General features: G+C 30.4%; 1 protein-coding gene across 1 annotated transcript in view; it reads left to right on the top strand.

Annotated features, from left to right (window-relative positions):
- The first annotated feature begins 370 nt into the window (after positions 1–370).
- The window catches only part of Abcd3 (ATP binding cassette subfamily D member Pmp70), a 92,951-nt gene continuing 71,609 nt past the window's right edge, over positions 371–21,712 (top strand). The window contains exons 1-2 of the mRNA XM_072532537.1: positions 371–640; positions 21,432–21,671. Coding sequence (XP_072388638.1) covers positions 522–640; positions 21,432–21,671 — 359 coding nt within the window. The 5' untranslated portion in view covers positions 371–521. The remainder of the gene's footprint in view (positions 641–21,431; positions 21,672–21,712) is intronic.

Here is a 21,712-nt window from a genome sequence, read left to right as displayed (position 1 = left end):
AAAATAACATCTTCATTTTTTGTTTTTTAAAATGCGGTTCTTCTTATGAATCTTGTTTTACATGTGTTTCCATATCTGGATTCTTTTAAATTATCTATTTTTAATTAAAAGTCCTGCCAATTTTAGTAATATTATTGGTCCAAAAATACATAAAAATTATTAATCCAAAATGTACTGTGATTAGTGTCCAGTCTATAATAATTACAAAACTAAAATTCCGTAAAAAAATAGCCTTAGGATTATTTTAAATATATTCTTACACCACTGGACATCCGTTTTCAATCAACTTGTGTATGTTAAATATAATATTACAGATTTGAACATCTGGCAACATCTTGACAATTTGAAGGTTATGAATTATGTAGGAACAGTGTAGGAAACTTTTAATTACTGCATTTGCATTTTATTTTTATTCAACATTCAACCGCGAGCGCCGGAGAAGGTAGTTGGGTTATTTTCGATTTTAGTGAACGGTAAAGTTTACGTTATTTTTTTTGTTTATTAATAAAAATGTGTTAGTGATGGCTCCTAATTATAGCAAAGTTTTAAACAAACACAAGGTTCTTGCTGGTGCAGGAGCCTTAGGAACAATTCTGCTTATTATTTTGAAATATAGGAATAAACAGGGAAAACTTAACAAGTGAGTCGTTCTTCAGCTGATACATACTTTCGCTTTTTGATAGTTGTCTAACAAGTATTATATAATTAATAGCACTCATATTATCTTAAAAATGTATAGATGACTTAACAGTTTCAACAGAATTATGTATATAAATAATACAAATAGAATTTATTATTAAATAAAATATTAAGCAAAGAATATAGATGCATATGCGTCTATATTCTTTGTAGTAACACAGGGATATATTGTTAAGATATTCTATGTATTTAATTTTTGTTTTATTATTGTTAGGTAGGTACCTACTCTGTTTCACTTTTATATATTATCTAGTAATTCCTACATTTATATAAGTGTCATCATAATTTCGATTACTCATGATCTTAATGATGTGATGTATGGTGCCACTTATAATTATGTATATTCAGAATCGTGTATCAGACACAGTTTAATGCTAAAAGAATCTCGGATTTGAAGTCTGCTGAAAGTTTGCACTTCCCTCAGTGTAAAATATGGACTGCTGGTGTGCATTCCCCAATGTCGCTATTAATTTTATTTTTAATAGAGCACCCTTATTTATTATGGAATTTTTAGATTTTGACATAAATAATTTCCAATGCTTCCATAAACAAGAATAATTTCAATTTTTTCTTGGGAAAGTGCAGTACTTAAACCATTTTCAAAAGTTTTTCCATTATCACAGCTTAACAAGTACAACTGAATTACTTAACAGTACACTGAATTGTTAAAATTTGTTAATCATTTTTTTGGGGGGGTTTGGGGAATTTTTTTTAATTAGGGTTAAAAATGGTGAGTTTTAGCCACTTTTTCAGTGCCATAAAGACATTCAAAATTTATCGTTATTAAAGTATTTTTATTTGTCTAGCAATGAAACATCAGCAAATTTTAATGTAAAATCACATAAAGTCTAAAAGTGCAAAGAAAGGAATTTAGTTTAGTGATGCACGCGGGACGTCCCGTCGCGCTCTTTGTCCACCCTTTTGTCCCGCGGAAAGGGACGGGACGGGAGAGAGATTTTTCTGTGGGTAAATAAATTTATTATTCGACTACCTCAACATAAAAAATGAAAATAATGCTGACCAAAACAAGGACAAAGAATGCAATCTTACTAAAACTTTCTTTGCAGTTAGATCTTCTATGATTAGCATCAAGATATTTTGTTTGTAGAAGTTGACTTAGTGGCAATTCTAATATGTCAATCAGTGACACCATTGACACTAAAAACTCAGATGTGCATAAAGAATTAAGCAAAGTTGATGCCAGTGTAGCAGTCTTGGGATCCTTCCATGTTGAGATAGATGTTAGTGCTTCAATTATAAGTAAAATGCCAGATCTGAACTGGATTACGCTTTCATGTCGCTCAACTCATCTTGTTTCACATAAACTTGTTAAATTTTATCTGAGCTTCAGTTTTAAAACTTCATGTTAAAAAATGATATTACTGACTTCATTGTTCCCACTGTGTTTATGATGGACTATACATTAATACAAGTTGAAAGGGAGTTGTTTAAATATGATTTAGGCAAGTACATCTAACTGCATTTGTTGCAGCCTTTTTTATCTCTATTACTGCACCAACTGCTTCAGAGCTCATTATGCTTCAACTGTCAGTACTGATTATTACACATTCAGATCCAACTGCAGTTCTTTCAACAAGTTTACCATTTTTCCCACAGCTTCTTCTGTCAGGCATTTTTCTTCCCCTCTTTCTTGATTTTCACTAATTATAGTTATGTTATCATAAGCTTCACTAATGTTGTTATTGTGTAGGTATGTATCTCAAATTTAGAGAAAACTGTAAACAATTGAACTGCAAATATTTAAATTTATATTTTTTTTAATTCTCAAGTGGGATCACTTTGGATCCTCCCTTGATTTTTGTAGAAGTTGCCAAAGTTGTAGGAAGACTGTGGAATTCATTCTTCCTGAAATTTATATTCCTTGAAATTTACAGACTGAAATTTACAGAAGCAACATTTAATAAATGCAAATTAAGTTACCATTGACACTTTATTATTAGATTACATTTTTATGTTTTTAACTATGCAACATTATTATTCTGTTTCAACTAAAAGGAGTCTCAATAAAATAATTTTTATTGACATAATAACTTTAAAACCAACTGCAGGCAAATTCTATAATTTTGAATGGTTTTTCATGGATTCAAACATGATTGAATATATCTGTAAGGGAGAAAACTGAGGGATCAAATATTCTAGCCTAAAATTTAGCCCAAGTAATAATCAACAATGTCATTATACATATGATATTACGATTAAATGCTATCATATGCCCACATATTTTATTGAAAGAAAAAATTCCTTTCTATAATAATAAATTTATTCTTTGCCTCAAATTGATTTTCTTTTAGAAATGCTATTGTCTTTTATATTTTAAAATATCTTAAAATGGATTGGGGCTAACAATTATCATTTTTTTGTCAGACAACTGACAAAAATTTAAATACAATTTCACTCTGTAAAATTGTGTTTGTCTGTATTTTATGTTGTGATACTTTTTATATTTTGTTGCATATGCATTGTTGGCCATTTGTTGTAAACATACTGCTTTGATGTTTATTATAACCTTTTATGACCAGTTTAAATTTGTTTACTTCTCAGATATATACTGGTATGACACCTATTAGACTCTTTTATACAATCCATAATATTTTGTGTATATCTTTACTATCTAAAATTAAAATTTAATAATTTGCCTGAGAGAAACTTATTAACATAGTCTGAACTTGAAAAGAGAAGGCCCGCTTTTACTTTCTTTAAGAACAAGAAATTTAGTGAGCCTCATTTCAAACTAGAAATCTTTATTAATTTGTTGATTTATGTATTAATAATACATTCATGATAGCGCAAAATTATGGTTTAACCCATTATAGTCCAGGGCTTTATTTATAGATCACTGAAAATTTTAGTTATTTTGAACTCTTAAAATTTATTTAAATTTAAGGAAAAATTTACCATAGATATAATAGCTGTAGTAAACTGAATTATAATTTTTGTTGTATTATATTCCCAATAGCAATTCAATAAAAAAATTATAACAGAAAATTGCTTACTTTATTTAGATTTAAACATTTAATAATAAAAGTTTTAATATTGGCCCTTTTTATTGTTTAGTGGATCATTCTTGTTGATTAATGTGTATTATAATAACTAATATATATATATATATATATATATATATATATATATATATATATATATATATATATATATTGTTATGATGTGTTTTTTGTTTGAATGATGAGCAATGAGTATTTTTAATAATATAATATATAGGGTTTTTATCGCGGTTCTCAAAGAATTAGCTTGTAAGTACTTTTTTAAATTATCTTTATTATAACTATTATGAAACACACATATATATCTAACCTAGCCAATGTAAATTTAAAATAAACTATCTTTAAATTGATGTTCTTATAAAACTAATTAAATTCTATAGACAATGTTAAATTGAAACAAACTATCTTCAAAATTGAAATTGTTATAACACTAACTAAATTATATTAACAAAATTTTGTACCTTTCTTTCACTGAATGCCTAAATGAACTGTTTTCCACTATATATATTCTAATCACCACTGAAAGTCTTCGTACTTCGGTTATCCTTGTTTTTGTGAAATTTCTTTTTCCAATTATCAGCTTCTACCAATTTAAGATATATTTTTCTTCACCAGCATTTATATACCACCAAGCAAACCAGCAAACAGCATTTATATTTATTCTTCTTTTCAATATACCAATATCCAATTATTATAAGTTGATTTATACTAATCTCCAACCATAACATAATTTAATTTCTTCCAATATACCTTTTTTAATTATATTAAACAATTGGACTATTTGTACTTGATTCACTGACTCCAACTAACTTTCATATTTCTTACTAAACTTTTCTGACTGACTTCTTGAAAATTCTGAACAATTTACTACACTAACTAAATGTGTCTACTAACTTTCATAATGAACTGGCCTGACTTCTGACTAAAAACTGCCATCTTGAATCCAAATCACGGGTATTTATATCTTTTTGGATATTCCAGAACCATCTGGTAAGAAATCATGTTCCAATTTGTTCTATTTCTTCGATATCGATGTTCTCGAAAAAAATATCTGTTCCATCCACCGACATAATCATTATTCCAGAATGTTCGACCGTAAACAATGGTCACACTCTGCACTCTGGAGAATTCGTTTATGTTCCCTTGATAATTTTGTTGACATTTAGGCTTTTCAGATCAGAATAAACATTCAAATTAGTAACTAACACTCTAATTTAATAAAATCCACATTTCAAACAATATAACCCCACTTTATATTTCTTATAATTCTTAATTTGTATCTGTCACTTCGAGAGTATTTTTGGTTGCCTATGCACATGGCTCACTTAAATCTATTTACAACATTAAAATACAACTTTTTACAATTATTATATGCTAATTTATTAAAAATGCCCTCACATAAATATATTTTTATTAAATTCTCTAGTATATAACTTCTTAAAATAATCAAATACTTTTTTATATCTAATATTATGTAGTATATAACTTATAAATTATTTTCTATAAACCCCAATCGTCACAATACCCCAAAATAATATTTAAAATAAATAATTTACTTATTATTTTTTTAAATATTAATTTTCTCATACCTTATTAAATTTAATAAATCAAAATTTTTTTTTTGATTAAAAATTTGTGTTAAATACATCCCTGTTCGCTGTCTATATCAAAGCAGAGAACAACGGAGCACAGTTCGGCTATTCTATGGTCAAACTGTCATGTCAAATGGAGAATGGATTTTATCAGAGAATAAAATATAACCTTAATTAAAAATATAATCTATATTGTGTTCTGTTTATTTATAGACAAAATCTAGGAATTATTTCCATTCAAAATAACTTTCATCAATATAAATTGGTAAGTTTTTCCACTTTATTATATTAGAAAGACATTTATTTATAGAATCAATTTTGTATCTAACCCCAAATTATGATTTTTAGGGTACAAAATAATTTCCATATGTATCAGACAATAAATATGATGTCAAATTGATTCAAAATAATGAAAGCTACCATCTATTTAACAAATCAAGTCTATTGAATAAAATGGATATATCAGTAAGCTGTTAGTATTTTTATAATTAGTGTTAAGTTTATAATATATTACTTCTTTTTGAAAAAATGTACATTTTTCTTGATTTATTTTAATTCCAACTTTATCTAATCTGTTTATTATAATTTTTAGGTGTTTCTCATGATCTTCAGCCGTTTTAGAAACAATTAATATATCACCAATGTAGTGAATTACAAAATGTTCATATTGATCCAAAATATCTTGAAGACATCTACATAGAGCACTGCAAGATGATTGAAGTCCAAATGGTACTACTTTGAATTGATATACTACTCCATCTATCTGAAATCCTGTATACTGTCTACTTTTTCTTTCTAGAGGTATTAACCAAAAACTATGCTGTAAATCGATTTTAGTGAAAAATGACATTCCTGTAATTCTTCCTAGTATTCCATCTATACTCATTGGTGCTTCAAATTGCTTTTCAGTAATCTTGTTAATATTCCTTGCATCCAAACATAACCTGATTTCACCTGATCTTTTTCGTACTACTACTATGGGGTTAATAAAACGTGTGTCTGCCTTCTCAATGATCCCATCTTCTAACATATTATTAATTGTTTTGTTTACTTCTTCTCTGTATTTATATGGTATTGGGTATGATTTTGTTTTAAAATCTTTTTCTTCTTTAACTTTTATACTATGGATATAATTTTGTGCAATTCTATTTTCTTTATTGACAAGTCCCTTGTGTTGCTGCAATATGGAAATGACTATTGATTTATATTCTTCAGGGCAATTTAAAACTTTTATCACATCTTCTTCTTTACAAATAAAATTATTCTTCATTATGTACTCATTATTCCTTGCTTCCAATTTTACGCACTCCGCCTCGTAGGCATCCATCTGCTTAAAATTTCTATTCCTTAAATATTCACTACAATAATTATTCTTTACATTCTTTTGGGACATTTCCCTATCATCAAAATACATTTCTTCTTCATAAACATCATTATTTTCTTTTAATAATATCCTATCAACTCTTATTCCTTCTTCCACCTCATCTTTCTGCATAAATTTAATTATTTGCCCTTCCAAAGTTACCATTTTTTTTTTAAATCTATCTTTACTTTCTTCTTTTCCAATTCATCATTTCCCATTAATATATCAACACATAAATCCTTGACAATAAATCCTTGCATATTAATTTCTTTATTAAGAATATTAATTTTAAAATTGGCTAGTTTATCAATTTCACCCAACTTCTTATTATTTGCACCAATAATTTTAATTTTTGGAATCTTTATTATATCTGATAGTTTTAATGTATTAAAAATAAAATTCTCCGAGACTAAAGTACTTTCTGAACCAGTATCTATCATAATCTTAATCATTTTATTTTTGGCCAAAGCATTTATATAAATTAAATTAATAGATTCAATAATTTTATCTTCATCTAAAGAAGTAAATTCAGAAGGTTTTTCATAATAGCAATGGCCTAACTTGTAATTCAGAAAGTTTACTGCACAAAATTTTGATTATTAGAATTGTCAGATTGTATCTGACCACTTGGATCTGATGTCCTATGTCTTTCCCTACTATGACTTCTACTCACATTTTCTTGCCTTGCACTATTTCGTTCCCTGTCTTCGCAGCTTCTATTCCTTCGAACACAATTTACCTGTCTGTTATAGTTAGGTCGCTCTGTATTTCTTCTATTGTTAAAATCTTGTCTATTATTATTAGTACTGTTATTAAAATGTTGTCTATTATAATTAGTATTATTATTAAAATTTTGTCTATTATAACTAGTATTATTATTAAAGTTCTGTCTATTTGGATTACTGTTAGTATTATTAAAATTTTGTAAACTATCACCATATCTATAATTATTATATGATTGTCTATATTGTTGATTATCATTTTTATTATATTGAAAGTTATTATTGTTTTTTCTGTTGTTATTATTACTTGTCATATTACCTCTTTGTATTCTTTGAATAAAATTAATAAAACTATCTATTGTTTGAATATTTTGTACAGTTACTGTTTGCACCACATCAGCATCAAAATGTATAGATACATTTAAGACTGTTTCATCCTCTCTAAGTGGTGGTTCTAAATATTTTGCAACTGTTATCAATTTCAATGCATAATCTACCATATTTGATTTTAAATTTTGATTATACTTTCCAAAATATAGAATTTCTCTAAACTTGGCTTGCTCTAATTCACCCCAATAATAATTTAAAAATTTATTTTCAAATGTTTGAAAATTATCTAAATCATTCTCAATACTAGCAAACCAAGTTGCTGCATTGTCATTTAATGTCACTCTAATATAATCTTTAGTATCATTAATATTATTCACAAATCTTAATTTATGTTTTAAACTATTTATGTATACTCTAGGATGCAAATTTTTTATATTACCAGAGAATTTAATCCCAGTCTCATTTGTTAAATTTAAGTAAGGTCTCCCTATGTCTCTCATTTGTGAAATATCATCTATTCTCTGTTCCACATTTCTTATTTGATTACAATTTATTTGGATATTTTGTTGTATATCGTCTAATTTTTCTTCTGTGTTTCTCCTGTCTTCGTTAATTTTTACTTCTAAGTTACATTTCTGTAACTCTATTTTCTGTTCTATATCTATCTTATTATCTTGAATAATCCTCTTTACTTCTGTCCTCTCATTTTCTATCCTTTTCTTGTAGTCATTCCGTATAATTTTTATTTCATTTGCTACTTTTTTCTCTGCAGCTTCAAGTTTTTTATCCATTTGTTTTTCTATTTGCTTTATAATTTTATTATTATTATCTTCTATTTTCTTTTCTAATTTTCTATAATTCTCTTCCATTTTTTTCGTGTTCTCTTCCATTTTTTTCGTATTCTCTTCCATTTTCTTCGTATTCTCTTCCATTTTCTGTTCCATTTTTTTTATGTCTTCTTTGACTTCTTTTGAATTCTCTTCTATTGTCTTGTTCATCTGCATCATTAATGACATCAAAGCTGCCATATTGACATTTTCCTCTCTTTCTGGATTCATTTCTGCAGTATCTTGTGGAACTTGAACTAAACTCTCCTCTTGTATAGGTTGTGTTTCTACTTCCACATCTTCTTCATTCTTTTTGCTTCTTGTACCTTCCTTTCCTTGAGACATTTTGAGACTTTACTTGTTCAAATATAATTAAAATTAAAATCTATACTTTTTCTTTCTACTGATAATTAATTTAATTATATGAGAGCACTTATCTTCCCAAACTAATTCTTTTAAATAGAGAGCCACCGCGTTGGGTGCCAAATTGTTATGATGTGTTTTTTGTTTGAATGATGAGCAATGAGTATTTTTAATAATATAATATATAGGGTTTTTATCGCCGTTCTCAAAGAATTAGCTTGTAAGTACTTTTTTAAATTATCTTTATTATAACTATTATGAAACACACATATATATCTAACCTAGCCAATGTAAATTTAAAATAAACTATCTTTAAATTGATGTTCTTATAAAACTAATTAAATTCTATAGACAATGTTAAATTTAAACAAACTATCTTCAAAATTGAAATTGTTATAACACTAACTAAATTATATTAACAAAATTTTGTACCTTTCTTTCACTGAATGCCTAAATGAACTGTTTTCCACTATATATATTCTAATCACCACTGAAAGTCTTCGTACTTCGGTTATCCTTGTTTTTGTGAAATTTCTTTTTCCAATTATCAGCTTCTACCAATTTAAGATATATTTTTCTTCACCAGCATTTATATACCACCAAGCAAACCAGCAAACAGCATTTATATTTATTCTTCTTTTCAATATACCAATATCCAATTATTATAAGTTGATTTATACTAATCTCCAACCATAACATAATTTAATTTCTTCCAATATACCTTTTTTAATTATATTAAACAATTGGACTATTTGTACTTGATTCACTGACTCCAACTAACTTTCATATTTCTTACTAAACTTTTCTGACTGACTTCTTGAAAATTCTGAACAATTTACTACACTAACTAAATGTGTCTACTAACTTTCATAATGAACTGGCCTGACTTCTGACTAAAAACTGCCATCTTGAATCCAAATCACGGGTATTTATATCTTTTTGGATATTCCAGAACCATCTGGTAAGAAATCATGTTCCAATTTGTTCTATTTCTTCGATATCGATGTTCTCGAAAAAAATATCTGTTCCATCCACCGACATAATCATTATTCCAGAATGTTCGACCGTAAACAATGGTCACACTCTGCACTCTGGAGAATTCGTTTATGTTCCCTTGATAATTTTGTTGACATTTAGGCTTTTCAGATCAGAATAAACATTCAAATTAGTAACTAACACTCTAATTTAATAAAATCCACATTTCAAACAATATAACCCCACTTTATATTTCTTATAATTCTTAATTTGTATCTGTCACTTCGAGAGTATTTTTGGTTGCCTATGCACATGGCTCACTTAAATCTATTTACAACATTAAAATACAACTTTTTACAATTATTATATGCTAATTTATTAAAAATGCCCTCACATAAATATATTTTTATTAAATTCTCTAGTATATAACTTCTTAAAATAATCAAATACTTTTTTATATCTAATATTATGTAGTAAGTATATAACTTATAAATTATTTTCTATAAACCCCAATCGTCACAATATATATATATATATATATATATATATATATATATATATATATATATATATATATATATATATTAATGCGATATTAAAAGTCAGAGATGCACCAAGCAATTAATTAGCTAATTAATAGCTAATATATATATATATATATATATATATATATATATATATATATATATATATATATATATATATATATATATATATTATACTTAATTATATAACTTATTCATGAATAAATCTCTGAAATATAAATTGTTGAATCATCAGTTTCATTTTACTGATCTATAAATAGGACTGTATAATTGTATTAAATAATAATGAGAATTAACAATTATCCAAATGTTTATTTACAGGTTTTATTGACAATTAATTGACAATTTGTCAATTAATTTCAATATTGTGTGTGTATGCAAATTAAAGTGTAAACAGTACCTGTGACGATGAATGAATCTTCTTCCTTGCAGTGCACCGGACTATGTACTATCTCTGGACTGTTAGTACCGCGTTTGTTTATACTGGGGGTAGACGTTTACACACACTGGAGTGTCTCACACAGGGGTTATACTAATACTTAGTGTGAGTACGCCAAAATAAGGGGCGGCGTCTACAGGACCGTATTAGTTTACTTATATAAGACATAGATACACGTTAATTATTTAAAAGAATTAAATATAAAATGAAAATAATAAAAAAATACTTAATACAAAAATTAAAAATATGGGGAAAGGACGGAACATTCCCACCCACCAAGAAGCATATTTGCATTTTTAGTCAATATATGGCAGAGGGCGTAGCTTCACCAAAGGTCGCATCAGTTCAGATTTTGCGGTTTGTACGATAGCTAAGCGAGCAATACCGTCTTGACCGAAATAAAGTACGTTTTAATCCGACCCATTTGCCATTGTAAGGGAGGCCTGGTCATTACGGATTAGTATGGGAGTACCTATATTAGGATTACCCTCATTTTTATGTCACTTCGTGCGTTGATAAAGAGTATGTAAATATTTTCTGCTTAATCTTCGCCAAAAGTCTGCATGTCATCGTTGCAAGAATTGCCAACTATTTAAACGAACGTCACTGTACTCCAGATCAGGAATTATCTTTAAAGGTTCTAGTGTCATAAAATGCTAGGTGTTAACACTTAAAAATCATTTGGATCATTACTGAGAGGACATAAAGGACGACCATTTAAAACAGTCTCTCTTTGTACAAGTAATGTATTAAATTACTGCAGGAGGATTCAAATGCCATGTAATGATGTCGTTTGTATCAAAATGTGACTCAATATCTTCTAGATAGGATCTTGTGACTATTACATTCGTTCAGAAATCAGAATAGACAACAGAGCAACATTCTTGAAATGCTATAAAACGTCTGAATAAGACTAAAAATGCCTCTACTAAGGTCAGACTCTAAGTGCAAAGCCTTAGTGGCAAAGCATACAAACAGGCAAATATAGGCCTTGGTTCGTTTTAGCATTTTAAGCTTATTGGACATATCAGAAAAGGACTAACCAAGGTTAACAACATCGTAAGAAAATGGATATTCGTGGCTCGGGAAAAGCCCCCATTGGTGACTGATAATCTTGAGATTTTAGTCTTTAACAGGAAAGACATTTTAAAAGATCATTACGAATAATACGTTTGGAGGAAATTATCCAAAAGTTTTGTGACAAGGCGAAGTGCGTACTTCGAATGTCTGCATGTATATGTAGTTTCAATATGAGTTTCCGAAATAAGCAATTTGATAAAATTACCTTTGGAAGGCTAAGTCTTCCGCCCACTCTCAGGAGATTATATGAATTAAAGAAGGGATTTAATTTTTTTTTAATATTTGAATTTGGCAGTATTATCTTTAACCTGTTCTATTTCCTCCTTCAGAAATCCTTGTTGCATAATCTAATTAAGTAGTTGGTTAGTGGCATTACTTTGCTTCTGAATAGAAAGCCTTCCAACTGTTTATTGATTGGCTAATTTTAGGTTACCAATGAATCTAAGAACATATGAAAAGATGCGTTTCAATTTTATAGACGAATAGAGCGTTATAGACGAATTCATCAAATGGAAAAGATAAAAAACAACTCTTCTGTTTTAACTCCACATTATGTTCGATAGAATCGGATAAGGAGAATGACCAATTATCTTCAGTAGTGCGAAGGATCTCCGGACCCACCCGTGAAGCGGGAGTATTTAAGAAATGCTCAGGTAAAAGTCCACGGGATTCGTGATCATCACTATTTAATGAAGAAGGAATATGTTGCCAGTGTTTTGAAGCAACCCTGTAAGAAAGAAATTCTGTTACTTACGAAGGTTTTCCATTTATATTGCTGTCAATTAATCCAATGAAGGACAACAGTCGAATCTGACCATGCATGAATTCTACTAAACGGGATAGTAAGAACTTGCAGTAAATAAGATATTAATTTACTAAGAATTACTGCTGCATCGAGCTTAAACGAGGAATAGTTTGTACTCTTGTAGGAGACTTCTTTGTTCGAGCTAAAAGAAAATAAGTTTTGATGACTCGTGTATCATAAAAAACACTAAGGTATGTAACAGCAGAAGATCTACGTAAAGAGGCGTCGCAAAAACCATGAAATTCACAGAAAACAATTCAATTTAAAGGAATATGACGATGTATAGAAAACTTAGTCGGAATAGGCAATTCAATTTTAAATTGTTCCCACCTTGAAGTAATTTCCAAAGGTGGAGTTGCATCCCAATCTAAATCAAGTAGCCAAAGACGCTGAATAATAGTCTTCACTATGAAAGTGACAGGATTAAGAACACCATAAGCACCATATTTGACTTAATAGTAGGATGCTTGGAAAGATAGAATTTTGTAAAAGAAATCATCAGTTGATGGATTGCATCCAAGTCCTATTACCTTCAACAAAGATTGATCTAAGTCAAATGAAAGAGACTGTTGCAGAATATGATCCACGGGAATATTAGCTAGAGAGATTAATTGAGGAGCAGTACATAACTCAAATCTACCACGTTTCAATAAAGTTATTAATTCTTTTATAGCGAGAATACTATTTTGTAAAGAATCTTTTCCTGACACCACATCATTTACATAAGCATCAAGTATAGATTTCGCCACAGGTAAATCCGGTTCCTCGAGATTCCAGATCTTTGTTGCTCAGTAGCGATATGAATCTGTGTAAACATGGATTTAATATCTGCAGTGAAGAGATATTTATGATACGTAAATTTAAGTAATAATTTTAAAATTTACATCATTTTGTAATTTTGGACCTGGAAATAAGGTATCGTTTAAATACGGAAACCTAGAGGCGTCTGCGGAAGCATCAAACCCAACGCGTAATGGAATAATACTGGACTCCTTGCATATACATATAATGAAGTGGTAGAAAATAAGCATGGACTAAAAACTGACACTTTAAACCTCTGTAACTTAGAAAAAATTAATTGAGCTCCGCGGAGGTCATCCCAAACCATTGTCGGAGGTTTTTCAACCACGAGACACGGCGTCCCGATCCCCTCCTGCCAAATATTTTACCCTGCATAACGAGTTGAAGAATTCGATATTTTTCTTCGTTCCGCATCACGTGCCCGAAGTACTCAAGCTCACGTTGTTTCACATTTATGCCCAGAACTATTTTTTCTTTTACATGTAGTTTATTTTGATATATGTTGCGTTTGAATGATTCAAATTATGTGGAAAAGATATTTAAACAATTATGACGACGTAGTTTAATATATAATTTCAATGAATTAATTATTCATTGAAAAGTAATACGGTTATAAGAGTCTGCTAGATGCAAAACTTTGTATTTACTGTATAAGTCAAACTGAGTTATTTTCAAAAAACTGATAAATTTTGCAAAAAAACCTTAGACATAATAAACGGCACTTTTTTGTGATAGATAAATGCTTTATTAGGTAAAATATAATGATTTTTTTCTTAGAAAAGTTATTGGGTTTGCTAGAAAAGGAAGAAAAATTTGAAAATACCGAGTTTTGCAAGTGAACTATGTATATACAGATTTATGCAACTAACATTTGCAAATACATGATAATAGTCAACCATTAACGATATTAGTGGTTGTTATATTAGTCTGTTTTCTAAACCTAGTGTGTTAGGAATAAGGAAGAAAGCATGTGGAAGCAAACTTTTAGTGAAGTTTATTTTTATCCAAAGTACAAAAGGTATTACAAATTATAATATGTATATATTTATATTAATTCCTAAACTCTAAGTTCCTCTGGGTCCTCATCATCAATATGATCATTTTCTGCAGCACTCTCGTTATTATTTGCTTGTACGCCAGTATCTATAATTTTATAAAATTTGAGATCCGGCTGGTCTCTCCAATTTTCACCAAAATGGTTTCTAAGGAGAGTGTCTATGGACGATTTATCTCCTTTCAATGAACATCCAATCTGTTGTAACTTTGGTTTCAATAAAGAAATCTTTTTCCCTTTTCGTATTATAGACTTGCTGAACCCTATGTCAGAACGATAAAATATTTCCCCCCTTACCGTAGCCATATAATCTTTGTCCTTAGAAAATATAAATCGTTTCGTTGCATTACATTTAAAATGCCACTGGGAAGGTTTTTTAACAACAACGTCACTCGTCTTTCTCCGGTCTGATATCTGCCAGTCTTTACCAAGTCTCAGCACCTTTGAGTGTTTTCCAATTATGTCTTCATATTCTTTTCTGTTTATTACAACGTTCTTCTTTTTTATCTCCCTTTCTATCATACCGAAAATCCTATCTGGTGGCAAAAAGGAATGACCAACAACAGGAAACGTAAACTCCACTTCCTTGATGTGACCAGGTGCTTCATAAACCAACCAGTAGATTATCATAGACATCATCGTGCTATTTTTGTTCTGTCCACCACATCCATCTGCAAATAGGTGAACTTTTTCGATTTGATTTTTAAAGTTAAATTTTATGAGAGTATCATGTACAGCAGAGGCAACAGCATTTGAATCTTTTGGATGTTCAAACTCCAGCCACACATAATTATGACGTCACATTTGCAGAAGAAAGATGGGATTTCGAATTTCCAGCCACGATGGTGAAATTATAAAAATTTATTTGCTGTGAGAAATAAGCCGCCTGGTCGGGAAGCTTTGGCAAAGAGAGATTTTTTTGACAATCAAAAGAAAATATTTGTATGTTATGATTTGATTCATTTTTTAACAAAGAATAAAAGCGTTTAGCTCTTAACGTATGAACTCTCTGCTGTGTTATAACCTTTAACTTTTCTTCTTCTGAATTTTCTTCTCTCAAAATTTCCTTCGCTCTGAGACACGCAGAACAAGCATCTACTAAGGGAGTGCCGAATGATATGTTGTAGTGTTCATTAACGTATGTTCGGAAATATGATAACTTTACGGAATGATGTGGATGACGTTGACAATACATTCTGTAAAGCTTTGTAAAATTCAGATCACATGGTAAATACAATCTAGTCGATCGTCCTCTATTATAATGACTCTCTGCACCGTTCAAACGCCCCATAAATGTTTGGATAGATAATTTTATTGGATCAAATCTACCTTTTGTTGTATCTCCCCCTCTTCTCTCTTTTGGTATTTCACCCCGGATAACAAACGTTCTTACAACACGCTCTATTCTTTCAGAACTTAAATGAGTTATTCCAAGAAATGCTGTCTTGCATACTCTTAAAAGTCCACCCTCTACTGTAGGAACAAAATATTTAATTGAAATTCCATGTAGGTTTGTACCTGATCTCTTGGGCTTTTGACCTTCACAAAATTTCAGCAAAAAAATATCTTGTTTTATTTTGTCAGTTGTTGAATACAGATTATTATGGAAACGCTGAATGTCTCGCATCTTTAAATCTATACAACAATACACTTTCTTTGTATGGTTACAGGTGGGAAAACCGGGAAAATCCGTAGGTTTATGCCTAAAAATATTGACAATAAGTCCCAAACCTATCTAGTTAATTGTAGACACCTCTTACCTCTTAAGTTTCATTACATTTCGTTTACATTTTTCTGTTTTTACAACTCGTTTTCTCCCTTTTCCTTTTTCACAAGGTCTAATATGCACATGAAGATCCATAATGTTAATTATTTGCAATAAACTTGGTGTTTTTAGTTTTAGTACTCAAATAACAAACAGTGAAACCGGTAATGGCAAATGATGGAATAATTGACATGTGCACATGAGACGTGTCATGTGACTCAAACAATGTAAGTGATTGGCCAATTGCAATTACACAGTTATGCAACTGTCATAGGCTGACAAATACAGAGTTTTGCGTCTGATTCAAGATTTCTAATGCCTTTTTCTTAGTAAATACCTTACTTTGCTGCTGAATTTCTACATCAACAGATAGCTATAACATGTGACAAATAACTGTCAGCTAAAACTCAATTTTTACAATTTTTGCAAATACAGAGTTTTGCATCTAGCGGACTCATAATTAAAAATATATAAACAAGGAACTTTTAAACGGTAACAGGGTATTAATAACATGTTATCATGACACAAATATTATGCATATTAAAACCACATTAGTGTTTGTGCTACTAATTGTAATAGATAGGAAACTGAATGAATCGAATAAATAGTATGGTAAAGTGGTACTATCAGGAACATATTTAGATTAAAACGACTGCTTGGTTTAAAGAAGTTCCAGTTTGTTAGCTATTTCTTACTAGAGCCTTTATATTCAAAAAACTTACAATGAAATAAACGACTTTATTTATATTTTTTATTTTTATATTATATATATTTTATTATTTATATTTAAAAAAATTTATAAAATTGAAATTATCCAAATGGATTAAAAATTTCAGAACGTTTTCGGTTTTTCAGACTATTATCAGTGAAAACATCATTAGTAATTGGAACTAGCCACATGTAAGGTCTAACAACTCTTGGATTACATATTGAATTTATTAAATTTTAAAACTGATGCGACACGAGGTCGATGTTAAAAGATCTCACCTAACCCTCCGTTCATCGGATGTGGTCTGAGTCTACGACAAAATAAAAATTTTGGATAATTCTCTCATTTTATTTTTTTTTTAATTTTTACCTTTTCAGTACCTTCCTAGAAACTAAATACCACTTTTTTTTATACAAAACTATTTTTGAAATTTCTAAATAGCTGCTGCATGGCCGTTTGTCCTGACAGACCCCACCCGATCAAATGTGTAACAATATTTGCACTGCTTCTTAGTTGTATTTTTCTTGCAATCTTGTTTCACTTAGCAACCCTGTGCATTTTTGAGAACTGGATTGTTCGGTTGTTCCGAGAAAATACGTCAGTTCACCGATACAAATTTTTTGTCTGTGGTCTGTACGTCAGTTATGGATTAAAACTTGTTTGAAGTGGTTTACGATTGAAATTTTGAAATCTCACAAAGAAGATACTGGTGATCAGAAAAAACAAGAAATAATTACTGTTTATAATTCCACAAAGAGTGGAGTAGATGTTGTAGACAGAATGATCACATCATATAATGTTTCCAGAAATACGAAACGTTGGCCAATGGTAGTAGTTTATAATCTCCTTAATCTCGCAGCAATTAATGCATTTGTAATTTACAAAGGCAACAACCCAGATGGAGAATTTTCCAAAACGCGAAGATTATTACAAAAAAACCAAGGTATGGAATTGGTACAGAAGAGTATACGACGGAGAGCAGTTGACACGCATTTGACAATAGCTGTGCGTGCTTCGGCGTTGAGACTCTCAGGCATTGAGGTCGACGTTGTACCAGAGCCCCAGCCAGGTAAGAGAGGAAATTGTAAATATTGCAAAAGACGCAAAACTCGTTTTTTTGCAAAATTTGAAAATCCTGGCTATGTATGGACCACATAATGACATGCTGCAAAGATTGCTTAGAAAATTTGACCACCAAAGTTTGACCACTGTAGTTTGTGTCCACAATTTAATTTTTTAGTTTATATATGTTTTTGTAGTACTTTGTTTGTTTCTAATTAAAGTTTTAAATGTTTTTTTTTGTTTTTTTCATTATTTAGTCGCTGTTCACAAATTTGAAAAAATATTCGTTGAAATTGTAAACATTTCTAAAATTTATATAATACAACTTAAAAAAAAATTGGAATTGTTTCTGTAATAAACATTATATAGTAAATGATTTGTTTAAAATACATACGTTGATGCGAAATTAGCAATAAAATATATGCTGTTGCTGGGGAGGCGGTATTTCATTTTGGTCCTCACAGACCCCACCCGACCGAAAGTGTTTCAGAATGGTCACCCGATGAACGAAGGGTTAAAGGGAATATACAGAACAAACTGATCCTTTCTCGAAACAAGGACGGGAGTGTCCTGAGAAAGATACCAGCCAACTGTTGGTCAGTCAAATATCGAAAACGGAAAAAATGCCCAAAATACGCTAAAAAACAGATTCACAGAATCTCAATATGTTTCCGTGTATTAAGAAGGCACCACTTTACAGCCAAAAAAGTTTTGATCATGTATAATAAAAAATACAGCACGTTATCTCATCCAGAAATTAAAAGTTCCTCAAGAATGGAGATGAAACATCCTATATATTCCTCTCTTCAAAAAGGGAGACAAATCGGACCCGGAAAATTACAGAGGATTTATTAAACACAACACTAAAATTAAAAACCAAAGTGATAACTAATAAACTGAATGAAATTATAACACTATGGCAGAAGAACAACAAGGTTTTAGGTCGAGAAGATCATGCACCGACGCTATTTTTATAATGAGTCAAGTTCAAGAGAAATCATTAGAATACAACAAACCGGCATATTTATAAATAAACGAACGAATCTGCTATATTAGACTCAAGGGTAAGTGGTTCAATCTCACAATGTTCTCAATATATGCCCCAACCAAGAAGATGCCGAAGTAATTGGTAAGTATAGCTTGCACGACACAAAAAATGATAATGGACACCGGTTAACACAATTCGCAATATCTAATAACATGATCGTTAAATTCACCCAATTCGAGAGAAAGGATATTTACAAGGTCACATGGGCTTCAAATGATGGAAGAACACGAAATCAAATAGATCATGTCCTCATTGACGCAAGACACTCTAGTAGCATTATTAATTCGCGAAGTATGAGGGGAGCTGACGGCGACAGCGATCACTTTCTGTTTAAATGTAAGTTAAAAACGCGATTATACAGAAACTGGAACAACAAGAAAAAAAGAGAAATATGGAACATAGAAGACCTACAAACACTAAATAAATAACTGGATTATCAAGAAGTGGCAATAAGCAACAGATTCCAATTGCTGGGAGAGGAAGAGCATTATGTAGAGTTAGAACAAACATGGCAGCAAGTGGCATCAGTTATAGAACAAGCAGCCAAGGAAACCATTGGGAAAAAGAGGACTCGCTTAAAACGGAAATGATACCGGGAAGGGTTTTTGTGGAGCTTTTTGTGGGTTTTCTCCCGCAAAACACGAAAAAAGAAAAGCTACTACAAACTACTAGGAGTAGAAAATATAAATAAGGCCTCCGCAGTACAACGCGGCGTCAGTTTCAGCATACAAGCGAAGCAGTAACATCTCCAGAAGATGCCAACCCCTAGTGTTGGCGAAACGTCGAGAACTAATCTCAGAAGACAACGGCCTAACAGCCCGAATAAACAGTTTAACAAGTTAGACGATGGCCGTGAAAGCCTAACGCATTTTATTATTGTGATTTCTTTGACAATTAATCAATATTGGTGTGTTCCGAAATAAATTTTATATTTATCTTACAGATAAGTAATCGCAACATAATTTGACGTGAAAAGACGGGTACATTTTATTTTATAAATAAATGTCTATCCTTCAAATAACTATCTGTCAGATAGAATAATATTTATCTGGAGGTAAAAAGATCCGCCCTTCCCATGCAAGAAGTTTATGATTCCAAAAATTTAATTTTTATTTCTTTTGAAAATTATGTTGATCCTAAAAAATTGGCTGCGAATTTTGGTGATCGGTAAAAAATGTAATACAAAACTCGAGTTTTCCCAACAAATAAATTGCCAAACTAGAATTACGCTTTTGTCTTAAATAGGAGGAAGACAGAAAAAATTAAGTGGAGTGATTGTAGATGCAATTGAATGGATCAATTGCAAAATCACTAGTTTTTAATAAGAAACGAACAGCTAACAACTAAAATCAATTAGACATTAGTGCCATCTACAGCACTAACTAAGAGTGCGAATCACTGCTCAATAAGACAATCACGGACATTTTTGTGCAGAATAGCAATAAGTCTGCATAAAACTTCGTAAAACGGCAGTAAAATAATAACTAAGGGTAAATGGTACTTCTTTAATTTCTGGATCAAACGCTGTAATTTGATATTTATAATATATTTGAGTAAAAAACACTGATATGAGAAAATCCTTCAGTCGTTCTTGAAGGATCTTCTTGGACCCGCTGCAGTCTTCATCGCGTTCTTCTAGTTACTCACGCCACTGTTTTACTGAAAGTTGTACTAGCAGTATCTTTGGTCAAGCACATACGTACTTTTTTTTAAATGTTCTTTCTTACAAAGGTCACTACCGAACTACGCGGATGTTCCCGACGAACTATACTTTTCAAAAGTTCAAAAGTCTTTTCTCAAAAGTCACTGCTGAATTTATTTTTAAATGGATATTTTACTTTACACCGTGACACCACTGTAGCGTATTTTAATAAAACGAACGGTTCCTAATTTATATAAATATATTTATTTATAAGTTTACAGCAAGAACATATCTTATCAACTACCTTAGCTAATATCGGAGCTACTTATATATAAAAGTTATTATGTACTAGAATATTTTGGAGTAGTCCACCTCTAATTCGTTTGTTATGGGCTACGTCGAATGCATATTCGTAACAATACCATTCGAAGATATGTCTCTTCTTGAGTACTGTGTAAAGTCTGCCACTATTCCATTACTATGGGATCATTTCTGTCTCCATATTTCTTTTATAGTGTATGACTGGTATCATTATGTGGCCGTTATATTGGGAACCATTGGTCTAAACTAAAGTATTCTTTTTATTTCAGGAAAAAAGTACAAAAAGCGGTAGAAGAAGAAGTGAAATATTTAATATCGGACAAAGGAGAAACTAAAATCAAAGCACAAGTAGACAAGAAATTCTTCTCTCAATTATCGCAACTATTTGGAATCGCATGCCCGGGATGGACCAGTCAAGAAAGTGGGTTATTTTTCTTAATTGCCGTAAGTTTAGTATCCCGATCTATGTGCGATTTGTGGCTAATCAATCATGGTACTAAAATCGAAAGGTAAGTTTTTAACAATTTTATTTAATATTAAGTATTTTTTT

Source organism: Diabrotica undecimpunctata, chromosome 5 (genome assembly GCF_040954645.1).
Source record: "Diabrotica undecimpunctata isolate CICGRU chromosome 5, icDiaUnde3, whole genome shotgun sequence".
Classification (NCBI taxonomy): Eukaryota; Metazoa; Arthropoda; class Insecta; order Coleoptera; family Chrysomelidae; genus Diabrotica; species Diabrotica undecimpunctata.
Note: the sequence above shows the minus strand (reverse complement) of the source record. Positions and strands in the feature narration are given on the sequence as shown.